At 42.3% G+C, this 12,833-nt stretch overlaps 1 protein-coding gene across 1 annotated transcript; it reads right to left on the bottom strand.

The window, feature by feature from the left end:
• Positions 1-11,643: 11,643 nt before the first annotated feature.
• LOC141102337 (olfactory receptor 1G1-like) lies at positions 11,644-12,594 on the bottom strand. Its single transcript, XM_073591294.1, has one exon. The coding sequence runs from the start codon at positions 12,592-12,594 to the stop codon at positions 11,644-11,646; it is 951 nt and encodes a 316-aa protein (XP_073447395.1).
• Between the last annotated feature and the right edge of the window lie 239 nt (positions 12,595-12,833).

Here is a 12,833-nt window from a genome sequence, read left to right as displayed (position 1 = left end):
TTTTTCTCCTCCATTTACTTACCTATGCGTTTTATCTCCAGATACTGTCCTGTGCCTCTCCTGAAGAAGCAAGAATTTTCTTGTGAAACCCATCAAGACTAGTAGCACAATTGGTCCATATTGATAGTGGTTATCTCCATGGGGTATATTTATAGGTTCCATGGAAAGTTTTTTTCTATGTGATTCTAGTGAAATATTATTCATGTATTGATGTTCATCATAAATTTCTTGGATTATGTTGTTTTTAAATGTATGTCAATACATTTTTCAGATATTTTATATATTACATTTGAGGTGTGACTCCTTAAAAGTCCTGTGGGCTAAATATTTTTTGTTGTGTGCACCTTGCCTTTCTTGCGGAAGCCTCCTGGCTCCGAGCTTTGCAGTCCCACCCTTGCTTCCCTCACCTCCCATGCCTCCTGGTACCGAGTTTGCCAATGAAGTAGAACCCATGCAGTTGGGCTTCACTCGTCTCTCTGTGGAGGAGAGGGCCTATAGGAGGAGGAAGCGATTGTGCCTTTATTGTGGCCAAGCAGGACACTTGCTGAAGTGTTGTTCTACCCGTCCGAGAGGACGCTTGCACCTGAGGTCCTGTAGGGGACAGACCTTAGGTGGCGTTGTTACATCCTCAGTTATCCAAAAGGATAAGCCCCTGGTTCCGGTTACCCTTTCTTGGTCTGAGTCATCCATCGAGATACAGGCTCTATTCGACTTTGGGGCTGCAGGCCTGTTCATTGATGGTGCCTTTGTGTCTAAGCACTCGATTCCGCTGCAGCTTCGTGCCGCTCCAGTTGCCATTGAGGCTATTGATGGGAGAACTCTACAGCCTGCCCATGTGACTCATGAGACTGCTCCGTTGACCATGGCCGTAGGGGCTCTTCACTATGAGATAATCCAATTCCAAATAATTTCCTCACCTCATTTCCCGGTGGTTATGGGTTATCCTTGGTTATAGAAGCACAAACCCTCTTTTGATTGGCTTCGTGCTGAGTTTCTTTCCTGGTTGCAAAAATGCAGGAAGACTTGTATTCCGGAAGTGGCTAAGGTCTTGTGCACCTCTTCACTCTCTTCCCTGCTGGTGGAGTACCGCAAATTTAGCGATGTCTTTGACAAAGGTCAAGCCAGTAGTTTGCCTCCACACCATTCGTATGATTGCACAATTGACCTTCACCCTGATGCAATACCTCCTCGTGGCCGGGTTTACCCTTTTTCTGTCTTGGAGGACAAAGCCATGGAGGAGTATGTTGCTGACGCACTTTCTCGAGGATTGATTCGTAAATCCTCATCTCCTGCTGGTGCTGGTTTCTTCTTTGTGAAAAAGATGAGTGGTGAACTGAGACCTTGTATTGATTATAGGAGCCTCAATCGCCCTACGATTAAAAATTCTTATCCAATTCTGTTGATTACTGAGTTATTTAGGTGCCTCAAGGGAGCAGCAGTTTTCACAAAGCTTGATCTGAGAGGGGCATACAATCTCGTGAGGATCAAGGAGGGCGATAATTAGAAAACTGCATTTAATACCAGAACATTCCATCACGAATACCTTGTAATGCTGTTTGGCCTTGCAACGACCCGGCAGTTTTCCAGGAATTTATCAACAATGTCCTCCAAGATTTGTTGCAGCTATGTGTGGTGGTTTATCTCAAAGATATCCTCATATTTTTCAATTCCCTAGAAAGCCACCACACAGATGTCTGCCACTGTGTGCTTTAGAGGCTGAGAGAATATAACCTGTATTGTAAATTGGAGAAGTGCGAGTTTCATCATGAACAGGTTAAATTTCTGGGTTATGTTATATCCACTGCTCATTTTTTCATGGACTCTTTCGGCAGTACTACAGTTGCTCCGACCCGTGGGTTTACGTTCATTGCAACGTTTTCTTGGCTTTGCCAACTATTATCGGAAGTTTATTCGTAACTCTGGTCAAAGCCCTGACTAATATGACCAGAAAGGACGGAAACCCACAGAATTGGTCTCCGGATTCCATAATGTCTCTGAGAGTCTCAAGACTGCCTTTGTTTCTGCTCCTGTGTTGGTACCTTGTGGTTGATGCATCTGAGTTAGTGCCCTACTGTCTCAACATCCTACCTCTGAGAGCGCTATGCATCCTTGTGGCTACTTTTACAAGAAATTGTCTCCTGCGGAATGCAATTATGAGATTGGGGACAGAGAGTTGTTAGCGATCATTTTAGCCCTTAAGTGGAGGCATCTCCTCAAAGGTACCACTGTGCTGGTTCTTATTCTTACTGAAAATAAGAATCTCACATTCTTGTCTGAGGCTAAACGCCTCTCTCCCTGAATTGCGCGATGGGCTCTTTTCTTGTCAAGCTTCAATTACGTTGTCTCATTCTCACCCGGTACTAAGAATGTAAGGGCTGATGCTTTGTCGCTATAGTTTTGGTTACTGTGCCTGTATACCTGGTATACCTTCTGATCCTATTCTGGCTATGCTTTGTACCAGTCTCACTTAACCTTTGGGTGACAGAATTCTTGCCGCTCAGATCCAGTTTCCTCTTGCGAAACCTTGTTACCGCTGCTTTGTCCCTGAGAATCTCCACACTGCCATGATTCAGACTTACCATTTTCCTAAGGCTGCTGGCCACCCAGGGAAGAATCAACTTAGTTGGGCTATTTCCCAACAATTCTGGTGGCCCAGTCTATGCGCCGATGTAGCCACCTTCGTAGCTGCTTGTTCCATGTGTGCTCAAAGTAAGATAACACAACACCTTCCAGTGGGCCTCCTACAACTCATACCCAATGCAGAGAGGCCCTGGACCCACCTGTCTATGGATTTTATTGTGGAGTTACCCAACTCTCAGGGCAACGCAGTTATCCTTATGGTGGTTGATCGGTTCTTGAAAATGTCTCATTTTTTACCACTCAAGAAGTTGCCCACATCCAAAGAACTTGCTTCCATTTTTGCTCAGGAGATTTTTCGCTCACATGGGCTACCCAAGGTTATCATCTCGGACAGGGGTAGCCAGTTTGTGTCCAGGTTTTGGTGGGCCTTTTGTGCACAGTTGGGAATTCAGCTTCCCTTCTCCTCTGCGTATCACCCGCAGTCCAATGGGGCCACAGAACAAGCCAACCAGTCCTTGGAGCAGTTTTTACATTGCTACAGTTCTGACCACCATAACAACTGATCAGTCCTCTTACCTTGAGCGGAGTTTGCTCACAATAGTGCCGTCAATACCGCTTCCCGAATGTCTCTATTCATGGCGAATTATGCTTTCCAACCATCCATGTTGCCTGACTCATTTGTTCGTCAGAGTATTCCTGCGTTGGAGGAGCATCTCCGTGGTTTTCGTTCCACTTGGGTACATGTCCAAGAGTCCTTGCGACATACCAATGATAGGTACAGGCACCATACTGACCACGGATGCCTACCTGCGCCTTCCCACCAAGTTGGGGTCAGGCTCTGCCTGTCATCTTGCAACCTCCGACTCCGTGTTCCCTCACTGAAACGGGCACCGTGGTTTATTGGGCTTTTCAGTATTCTCCGTAGGATCAACCCAGTGGCTTATACTTTAGACCTTCCTTCTAATATGCGTATTTCTAATGTATTTCATGTCTCTCTAAAACCTTTGGTATGCAACCGCTTCACAACCTGAGTACCACGTCCCCACCCAGTTCAAGTTGTGAACCATGAGGAGTATGAAATACAATCTATAATTGATTCCTGTAGGTTCCGTGGGTGCATACAGTACCTGGTTCATTGGAAAGGGTACAGTCAGGTGGAAAGCTCTTGGGTCTCATCCTCGGACATCCATGCTCCTTTCCTCCTCCGTGCTTTCCATAGACATCTTCCTCTTAAACCTGGTGGTCCCCTGAGGGGGAGGGGTCGTTGAGGAAGGGGTACTGTCAGGGATGGGCTCAGCCCTTTCTTCTCAGAGCTCTGTGCTCAGCTGTCGGTACTCTCTTCATTCCACAGTGACTCACCTGGTCTTCATTTCCCGCTCATCAGCTAGCCCTGCTGGCTATTTAAACTGAAAGTGGAGTTCCACCCCCCCCAAAAAAAAATAAATTATTGTGCTGAAAAAAAAAATAAAAAAAAACATTTGGAGAAATTTATTTTTTACTCACCTTTAAATGCCTGTTGCTAGGGGGTCCCTCGTAGTCTGCCTCCTTCTGCGCCTGGGCTCCTGACGTCACTTCCCTCAGCGCAGGAAGGGAGATCAGCCCTGCCCCTCCCTCTTGTCAATCATCTGGGACACATTACAGGTCCCAGATTATTGAGCAGCCAATCACGTCGCCACTCGCGCATGCGCAGTGGGTGCCTGGCTGTGAAGCCACAGCCGGGCGCCCACAGTTACAATGCCGGCGCCGCCGAGCAGAGGGGGAGACAAGCGGGGCTTCGATCCCCTGCATCGCTGGACCCTGGGACAGGTAAGTGTCTGATTATTAAAAGTCAGCATCTGCAGTATTTGTAGCTGCTGACTTTTAAATTTTTTTTTTACAATGGGAACTCTGGATCTACCGCTAAACTGATATTCAATAATAAACTAAAATAATTACACAACCAATCACCATATGAATACACATATGGCGCAGCCCACGTTGCCAAAAACTACATGCACAAAAGGAAAGAGAAAGATCCTGCCAAGAAGGTCACATCTACGGAACTTCACGTTGATTAAAAACATATTTAATGTAGAAAAATCACCATAATTGATAAACAGCAAAAACACAACAAAAATTCTAGTTAAGATAGCCTCCAAACCTAAATAAATTAAAAAGACAACGTTGCCTAGGGAAAGGTCGCAGGTGCGCTTGCATCCATTCAACCCAGCAGTCACACTTAAAACTGATCTTCAGAACTCAATGAACTAAATGCAATTTTCACACTGTACAATCCAAAGGGGATTCCATGAGACCACCAATAATGGTGTGTAAATCCACTGGTATGGATGCAGGTGCTAAAAATGCAGTTTCCGTGTTACAGGACTGCCCAGCATGGATGTATATTAGGTAATTAGTTCATACAAATACTTCCTACAGTCCTGGCGCTATGCTCATTGAAGGAGTTTAGGCTGTGACTGCAGGCAAGCAGGGGAAGATCACCCTGGTACTTGAACGTTCCTTGAGGATAGTTCATCAAAAGGGAGGATGATGGGAAATTGGGAGGGCTTGGTACATGAGGGGGAGAAGAAAACAAAGCCGTTCTGTGTTACAGCATAGTAGCTTCTAATGGCATCCTAGATCAGTGGTTCTCAACTCCAGTCCTCGGGACCCACCAACAGGCCAGATTTTAAGTATTACCTTGGGGAGTTGCAGACTAGAATACTTCAATCACTGAGCAGCAAGTGATATCACCTATGATGTATTTCAGTTATCTTGCAAACCTGGCCTGTTGGTGGGTCCTGAGGACTGGAGTTGAGAACCACTGTCCTAGATTGTGCATATAGGAATACACTGACATCTCATCACCTCTGCCGTCTCCACTTGACCATCCGCCTATCGCTCCCAGCTCCTTTATGCAGATAGACACTGAAGCGGTTCCGTACCATTGTGCCAGATTTTATTTAACTATACAGGTTTACTTCATTGGATTTACCAGTTTTAGAACCTGTTAATCTTAAAGAATAAACAAAAACAAAAATAAAGTTGCTCTAACTCAAAAACGTGTTAATCAAAAACATGTAAGCCGCTGACACTGCAAATAGAGATTTTGCTGAAAACTGTAAGTATATAAAGTGGGTGCAGCGCTATAAATACAAAGTGATTCAAGAAAAAAGTGAATATTATGAATAGTATTATATAAACGATAAGTGTCCATCATAAATGAATCAAACAGTCCATCTTGATAGAGAAACACTAATAATCACCACGTGAGTGTATAGTGAACACAAAAAGACAAGATAGTCCCCCGAATGATGGAAGCAAATCTTGAATATTGGGCATAAAGATGGTTGATGCTATATAAGCTGTTATAGGTCTGGTGGCAACCTTGCCAATCAGGAGAAAATCCAAAAATGAAAATAAAATTATATAAACAATCTTGGTGACCTTCTCCGGGGTTTAATGCAACAGATAAAGATGTGCAGATACCACTACCCGTATGAAATGGAGGCTGTGCAACACCAGGGCAGGGCCACACAGCTAAGATCCACGGAACGAGGAGGAAGGACGTCTCTAACCTCTACACAGAAAAGACATCCCGCTGAGGCATCCCTAGGACTCCAGTGTACCGTTGGATCTCCCCATCATCCGCCAGGGAGCAACTTTTAAGCTTTTTTGACTCATACACCATACGCTGTTTTGGGTCCCAACTGTTCGGTAAGCCTCCATTTCATACGGGTGGTGGTATCTGCACATCTTTATCTGTTGCATCAAACCCTGGAGAAGGTCACCAAGATTGTTTATATAATTTTATTTTCATTTTTGGATTTTCTCCTGATTGGCAAGGTTGCCACCAGACCTATAACAGCTTATATAGCATCAACCATCTTTATGCCCAATATTCAAGATTTGCTTCCATCATTCGGGGGACTATCTTGTCTTTTTGTGTTCACTATACACTCACGTGTTGATTATTAGTGTTTCTCTATCAAGATGGACTGTTTGATCTATTTATGATGGACACTTATCGTTTATATAATACTATTCATAATTATTCACTTTTTTCTTGAATCACTTTGTATTTATAGCGCTGCACCCACTTTATATACATAATCTTAAAGAATAACTCTAGCTCTAACCTCTTTACCTACTTTATATAAGCCAGGAACCACCTCCACTAGCTCAGGCAACTCCATTCCTTTTTACTGAGCCAACAGGCCTTGGTATATTGTACATGCGTAGTTGTTTTTGTATAGAACTTAAAGGAGAAGCCTTCTCCTTTCATTCTCTGGTAAATGTAGCATAAAGGCATCTCAAATAATTTCCCCCATTAAAGAATTCTATGACTTGCCTTAGAACAGCTTCCCTCAAGAATGTACGGGAAGTCTACTGTGCAATGCTGGCCTTTCAATGGAATTTTCTGAGAGGATGCTGTGTGGTACCCAGTTTCCCAAGAGCAAATATTTCCATGGATCTCAGACAGGTAAGTGGAAAATTTGGAGGACTTGCTGGTGAAGGGGGCCTTCAGTTAAATGGTAACTTTTCTAAAAGTACATTATCCTTTAGGGCTGGTTCACACTAGGACGACTTGTCAGGCGACTTAGCCGCCTGACAAGTAGCGTCCCGTTCTGTACAATGGAACCGTTCTAATCGGAACGACTTAGAAAAAGGTTCCTGTACTACTTTGGGGGCAAATTGAGGCGACTTGCATAGACTTCTATATAGAAGTCGTTTTGTAAGTCGCCGCTGCAGTCGTGTTCAAATCGTCTGAGGCAGCCGCGCTGGAAGTCGTGCTGCCTCAGTGTGAACCGACTCTCAATCAACAAACATCTTCTAACTTGTAACCAGGGATGAGCTGAACGTACCTGGGTTCAATTACGATGAGGTCTGATAAACTGTGCTGAAGTTCTGATGATTAATCCAAACCCCAAAAAAGTCAATGGGAGCTGAATCCTTAAAATCAGTTCTGGCAATTTTCAAGTCGAATAGGCAAGTGTTTGTCAAACAAATGGGGGGACAAAAAAATGAACCAAAAAAAAAAAAGACTGTTTAGCAGGGAGTAGCCATTTTAGTAATAAAGTGGATCATTAACAATCCCAATTTCCTTTAAAAAACATATTTGGGGGATGCCCTAAACCTGCCTGTGACGTAGCGCACATATACGATCTTTACAAGTACAGTATGTACTACAGCAAAAGGGACATTTACAAAGTAAAAAAAAATACCATTTAAATTGCCCCCTCCCCCAGCCCAGCCTGGTTTTCTTTGTAAAAAATGTGAATTACCAGAAAATTTGTTTTGGCACTTTTGCTCTAGTACATTCAACAGCAAGAATGCAAACAATTCATACCAGAACCCTTAATCTTGTTGAAGGTCTGTTATGCATAACAAAAAACAAAACAAAAATCCCTAAAAGCTATAACAGACCCTTCAAGTCTGGTATGGAGTTTAAGGGGGTACCCTATGCAAAAAACAAGAATATATGACATGGCGTCGCCCCAATATCCTTACCAATATCTTATCTATGAAAGCAGTCCTACTAACCAGGAAAGGGGGTAACCTGGGTGTGTCCTGCCCCCTCCTAAACAATACCAGTGCCTCAACATGGGGAGGATACCTTGGCAGAGGGAAACCCCCTTGTAAAGCACTTTGTCCCCATGTGTATGAGGACAGGGACCTCTTCCCTACAACCCTGCGATGGGGGTCCAGGTACTGCCACAAGGGACATGTATCAATGAAAAAAAGTTTGTAAAAAAACATCTTTTTTAAATGAGCGGTGATTTACTGATGCTTAACCACTTAAGGACCGCCCGCCATCATTTTACGTCGCTACTTTGAAGAGGAATATCATTGTTATGGCAGCAGCTAGCTACCATAATCCTGGTATCCTCTTTTTCAGCGGGTGGTCCACTTTCAGATAAAAGTGGTCTCTGCGGTGAATCACTTTTATCGGCGGCAGAGAGGGCCCCCCTCCCACCGCTACTGACAGTTTCTTCTCCATGTTAGGCATGGAGATGAGTGAGGGGAAGATGGCCCCCACCCGTCTCCATATCATTGCAGGGCGGAAGCGACGACAAAACGTCACTTCCGACCAAAGCTCTTAAAGGGACAATTATTTTTTTTCAAATGACATTTAACTATTACTATTTTTATTTTATTTTAGTGTAAATATGATATCTGAGGTCATTTTGGCCCCCAGATCTCATATTTAAGAGGTCCTGTCATGCTTTTTTTCTATTACAAGGGATGTTTACATTCAATGTAATAGGAATAAAAGTGACACAATTTTTTTTTTTTAAAGAACAGTGTAAAAATAAAAAAATAAAAGGTAAAATAAATAATAATAATAATTTTTTTTTAAACGTGCGCCAACCCGCCGAGCTTGTGTGCTGAAGTGAACGCATACGTGAGTAGCGCCCACATATGAAAAAGGTGTTTAAATCACACATGTGATATATCACCGCGATCGTTAGAGCGAGAGCAATAATTCTAGCCCTAGACATCCTCTGTAACTCAAAACATGCAACCTGTAGAACATCGCCTATTGGTAAAAGTTTGTTGCCATTACACGAGCGGGCGCAATTTTGATTCGTTACATGTTGGGTATCAATTTGCTCGGCGTAACATTATCTTTCACAAAATAAAAAAATTGGGCTAACTTTACTGATGTCTTAATTTTTAATAAAAAAAAGTGTATTTTTTCCAAAAAAAGTGCGCTTGTAAGACCGCTGCGCAAATACGGTGTGACAGAAAGTGTTGCAACAGCAGCCATTTTATTCTCTATGGTGTTACAAAAAAATATAATGTTTGGGGGTTCTATGTAATTTTCTAGCAAAAAAAAATGTTTTTAACTTGTAAACACCAAATCTCAGAAAGAGGCTCGGTCCTTAAGTGGTTAAAGTGAAACCATCAAAATGAGAAATAACAATAAAAATGAAAAACTCCTTTAAATATAGTGCCTGGGGGTCCCCTTAATCTGCCTGTAATGTGGCACATCTGTTGTGGCTAATGTGGCTGCAGCAATAACATTTATAAAGCCAAAAAAATTAAATTTTTCATTCAAGCTACATTTATTTTATAAACAATGGCTTGGGGAGCCAGTCTGTATGATGAGGCCACAATGTAGTTTAATGGGAATAAGATTAGAGATTTATTTTTTTGTATAAATTCTGGTGTCTCTTTTTCAGACTTTGGAGAGAGGCAACAGGTGTGGAAAAATTTGTCTTTGGGTGTCGGTGGCCCCTTAACACCGTAACCCTATAGAGGTACTCTTGATGAAATCAAAAATTGGCCTTGCTGTCAAAAACTGCAATGATATGCACCTGTCAAATTAGTTTTTGTGTGTCAGTGGTGCCTTCACACCATAACCCTATGCAGGTACTATTGATGAAAGCAAGAATTGGTCTTGCTGTCAAAAATTTAAATGATCTGCACCTGTCAAACAGGTGCGGAAAAATTGGTCCTACACCAAAAGATTTCTTCTAGATGAAATCAACACCCACAAAGCTAGGCAGCCTAGACAGTCTTTCAGAGATTCAAGATCCAGGAAGCACTTAATCTGTGACATCGGCATCAGGGGCTTAATAGCTGCTGCCAATCCAGAACTGATTGCTGCCAGTCCAGAACTGATCCAGTCCAAGGAGTCTGTGGACAGTCGCGCTCTATTATCTGTCACAAAACCTCCAGCAGCACTGAATGCCTGTTCGGAAAGCATGCTGGATGCAGGGCAGCCCAACAGCTCTATTGCATACTGGGCAAGTTCTGGCCAGTTGTCTATTCTCATGACCCAGTAACCCAGTGAATCGTCAATTGGAAAGCTCTCCGTATGTGTTTTGCCCCTAATCTCCCACCATATGATGAAGATGTTGCAAATGGGATGTGGAAGCTGACAGTCCTGGGCACAGAGGACTAAAATTTTTTTGAAAGGCATCAGTGAGGTGGCCCCCTTCCCCACCGCTCCTTTCTTGACCAACACAAGCCTCAAAACAAAGTTTTCCACCAGACTGTAACCTACCAGAGTCGGGAAAGGCATTACATAAACTCCTCTTTAAGGCATCCTCAATAGATCACATCTTCTGCTCCCTCTTTGGTGATGGGATGAGTTGCGAGACTTTCCCCCTGTAACAGTGGTCAAGGAGGGTTGCCAGCCAATAGTGATCCTTCTCCTTGATGCCACGTATTCTTGGGTCCTTTTTCAGGCTTTGAAGAATGAGGGAGCCCTTGCTCCACAAGTTGTACATGCCATATGGAAGAATGACTCCATACCCCTAAAGGAAACTTTGATATACTCCTTGCAACTTGGAACAAGTGGATGACTTTCAAAAAATAAGGTGTTTATGTGGACCTCCTCATTTCAAACTGCTCTCAGTAAACTTGGGTGAAATGCTTATTAGATAATGACCTCCCTTTTACAGATGGTTATGGTTGTATTTTTAGATTATTGTGTACTAGGATTGCAAAAATCCCCCCCCCCCCACATATTGTATCAACCCCCCTTCTTTTCCACCCTTCTTCATGTCTCTTGCTTATTGACTTACTTATTACTAAGTAGTATTTATGTCTGTACTCGATTTTATGGACCGCAATTACCTGTCTTATTGTAATACACTCTTACCTTTACAATAAAAATAAAATAATTAAAAAAAAGAAATGAAAAATGAGTCAAACTTCCAAATGATGTTTTCAGCATGAATTTTGGATAAGCTTTAAGTGATAATAAGACCTAATAAGTGCCTCATTGAGATCTTTGTTCCTCAGGCTGTAGATCAGAGGATTTAGCAATGGGTTAATGAGGGCAGATATGACTGAAAACAGTTTGTTTGAAGTGTGCGTATCGCTGGAGGAGGGAACCAAGTAAATAAAAATCATATTCTGGTAGGTAAAATAATCATTTTAAGGTTAACCATAACATAGTTGAACTGCTACATTTGGTCTGTGGGTTGCAATGACTCCTGACCATGCAAGTATAAGTACATGTGTGACCCCCTGACATGTTTACATTTTATAAAAGACATTACTGAATTTTTTAGTCAACTGAAAATGGCCCAGAAATATAAAAAAATTTCAAATTTCACAATGATATTTTCAGAAGGATGCCCGGATTAACTTCAAGTGATAATAGGACCTCATAAGTGCCTCCATAAGATCCTTGTTCCTCAGGCTGTAGATCAGAGGATTCAGCAAGGGGTTAATGAGGGCAGATATGACTGTGAACAGTTTGTTTAAATTGACCATATTGCTGGAATTTGGAACCAAGTAAATAAAAATTAAAGATCCATAAAAGATGAAGACCACGGTGAGGTGTGATGAGCAGGTGGATAATGCTTTCCTCTTTCCAGTCTTGCTACGGATTCTGAGGATGGTACTGAAAATATAGACATAGGGAAGAAAGGTCAAAAGAAAGGCTCCAAATCCACAAGTAGCACCTGTTATGAATATGACAACCATGTTTATGAAGGGGTCAGTACATGTAATTTGATATAAGTGTGGAAGGTCACAAAAGAAGTTGTGGATGGAAGATGTTCTGCAGAAGGACAACCTGAGCAATAATAAAGTATGAACCAAAGAGACAGAACATCCTCCAACCCAGGACAGAGAGGCCATACAAGCACACACCCTCCAAGACATAATTAGTTTGTAATGTAGGGGGTGGCAGATGGCAATGTAGCGGTCATAGGACATGACTGAGAGCAAGAAAATTTCTGACCACCCAAAGGAGATGTAGAAAAAGACTTGGGCTATACAGGCAGGAATGGATATTGATCGGCTTTTTGTGACCAAATCAAAGAGCATCCTTGGTGCGGTCACTGATGAATAGGACATGTCCAGAAATGCCAAGTTGGCAAGAAAAAAATACATTGGGTTGTGCAGATTGTAGTCAGTGAGGACCAAGAAAAAAATAAGAAGGTTTGTGATAAGAGTCATCAGATAGATCAGAAGGAAGAGCACAAAAAGTACATTCATGGTCTGTGGATGGTCTGATAGACCCACAAGAATAAAAGAGGAAATCTTTGTCAGATTCCTCATATTACCCATTTTTTTATTTGTTTAAACATATGACTATAGAACGGTAATAAAATTATAGATCTGAGGATTTAATAATAGGAAAACCTGTACGGTGTGTTTACACATTATACTCAGATTTATATGTAAGTATTTGTATCAATTAATATTTTATTCTTATATAAAATGTTGGCATTCCCTCAGGACCATCTGCTGTGTTGTAAAAACACAAAGCTGAAAGTCCCATTAAAGGTCTCTTAAGATATAATTTA

This window comes from Aquarana catesbeiana, linkage group LG07 (assembly GCF_042186555.1).
Source record: "Aquarana catesbeiana isolate 2022-GZ linkage group LG07, ASM4218655v1, whole genome shotgun sequence".
NCBI classification, from domain to species: domain Eukaryota; kingdom Metazoa; phylum Chordata; class Amphibia; order Anura; family Ranidae; genus Aquarana; species Aquarana catesbeiana.
Note: the sequence above shows the minus strand (reverse complement) of the source record. Positions and strands in the feature narration are given on the sequence as shown.

What these genes read in the sequence shown, in the direction of transcription:
- LOC141102337 (XM_073591294.1), bottom strand. Translation starts at nt 12,594, where the DNA reads ATGGGTAATATGAGGAATCTGACAAAGATTTCCTCTTTTATTCTTGTG.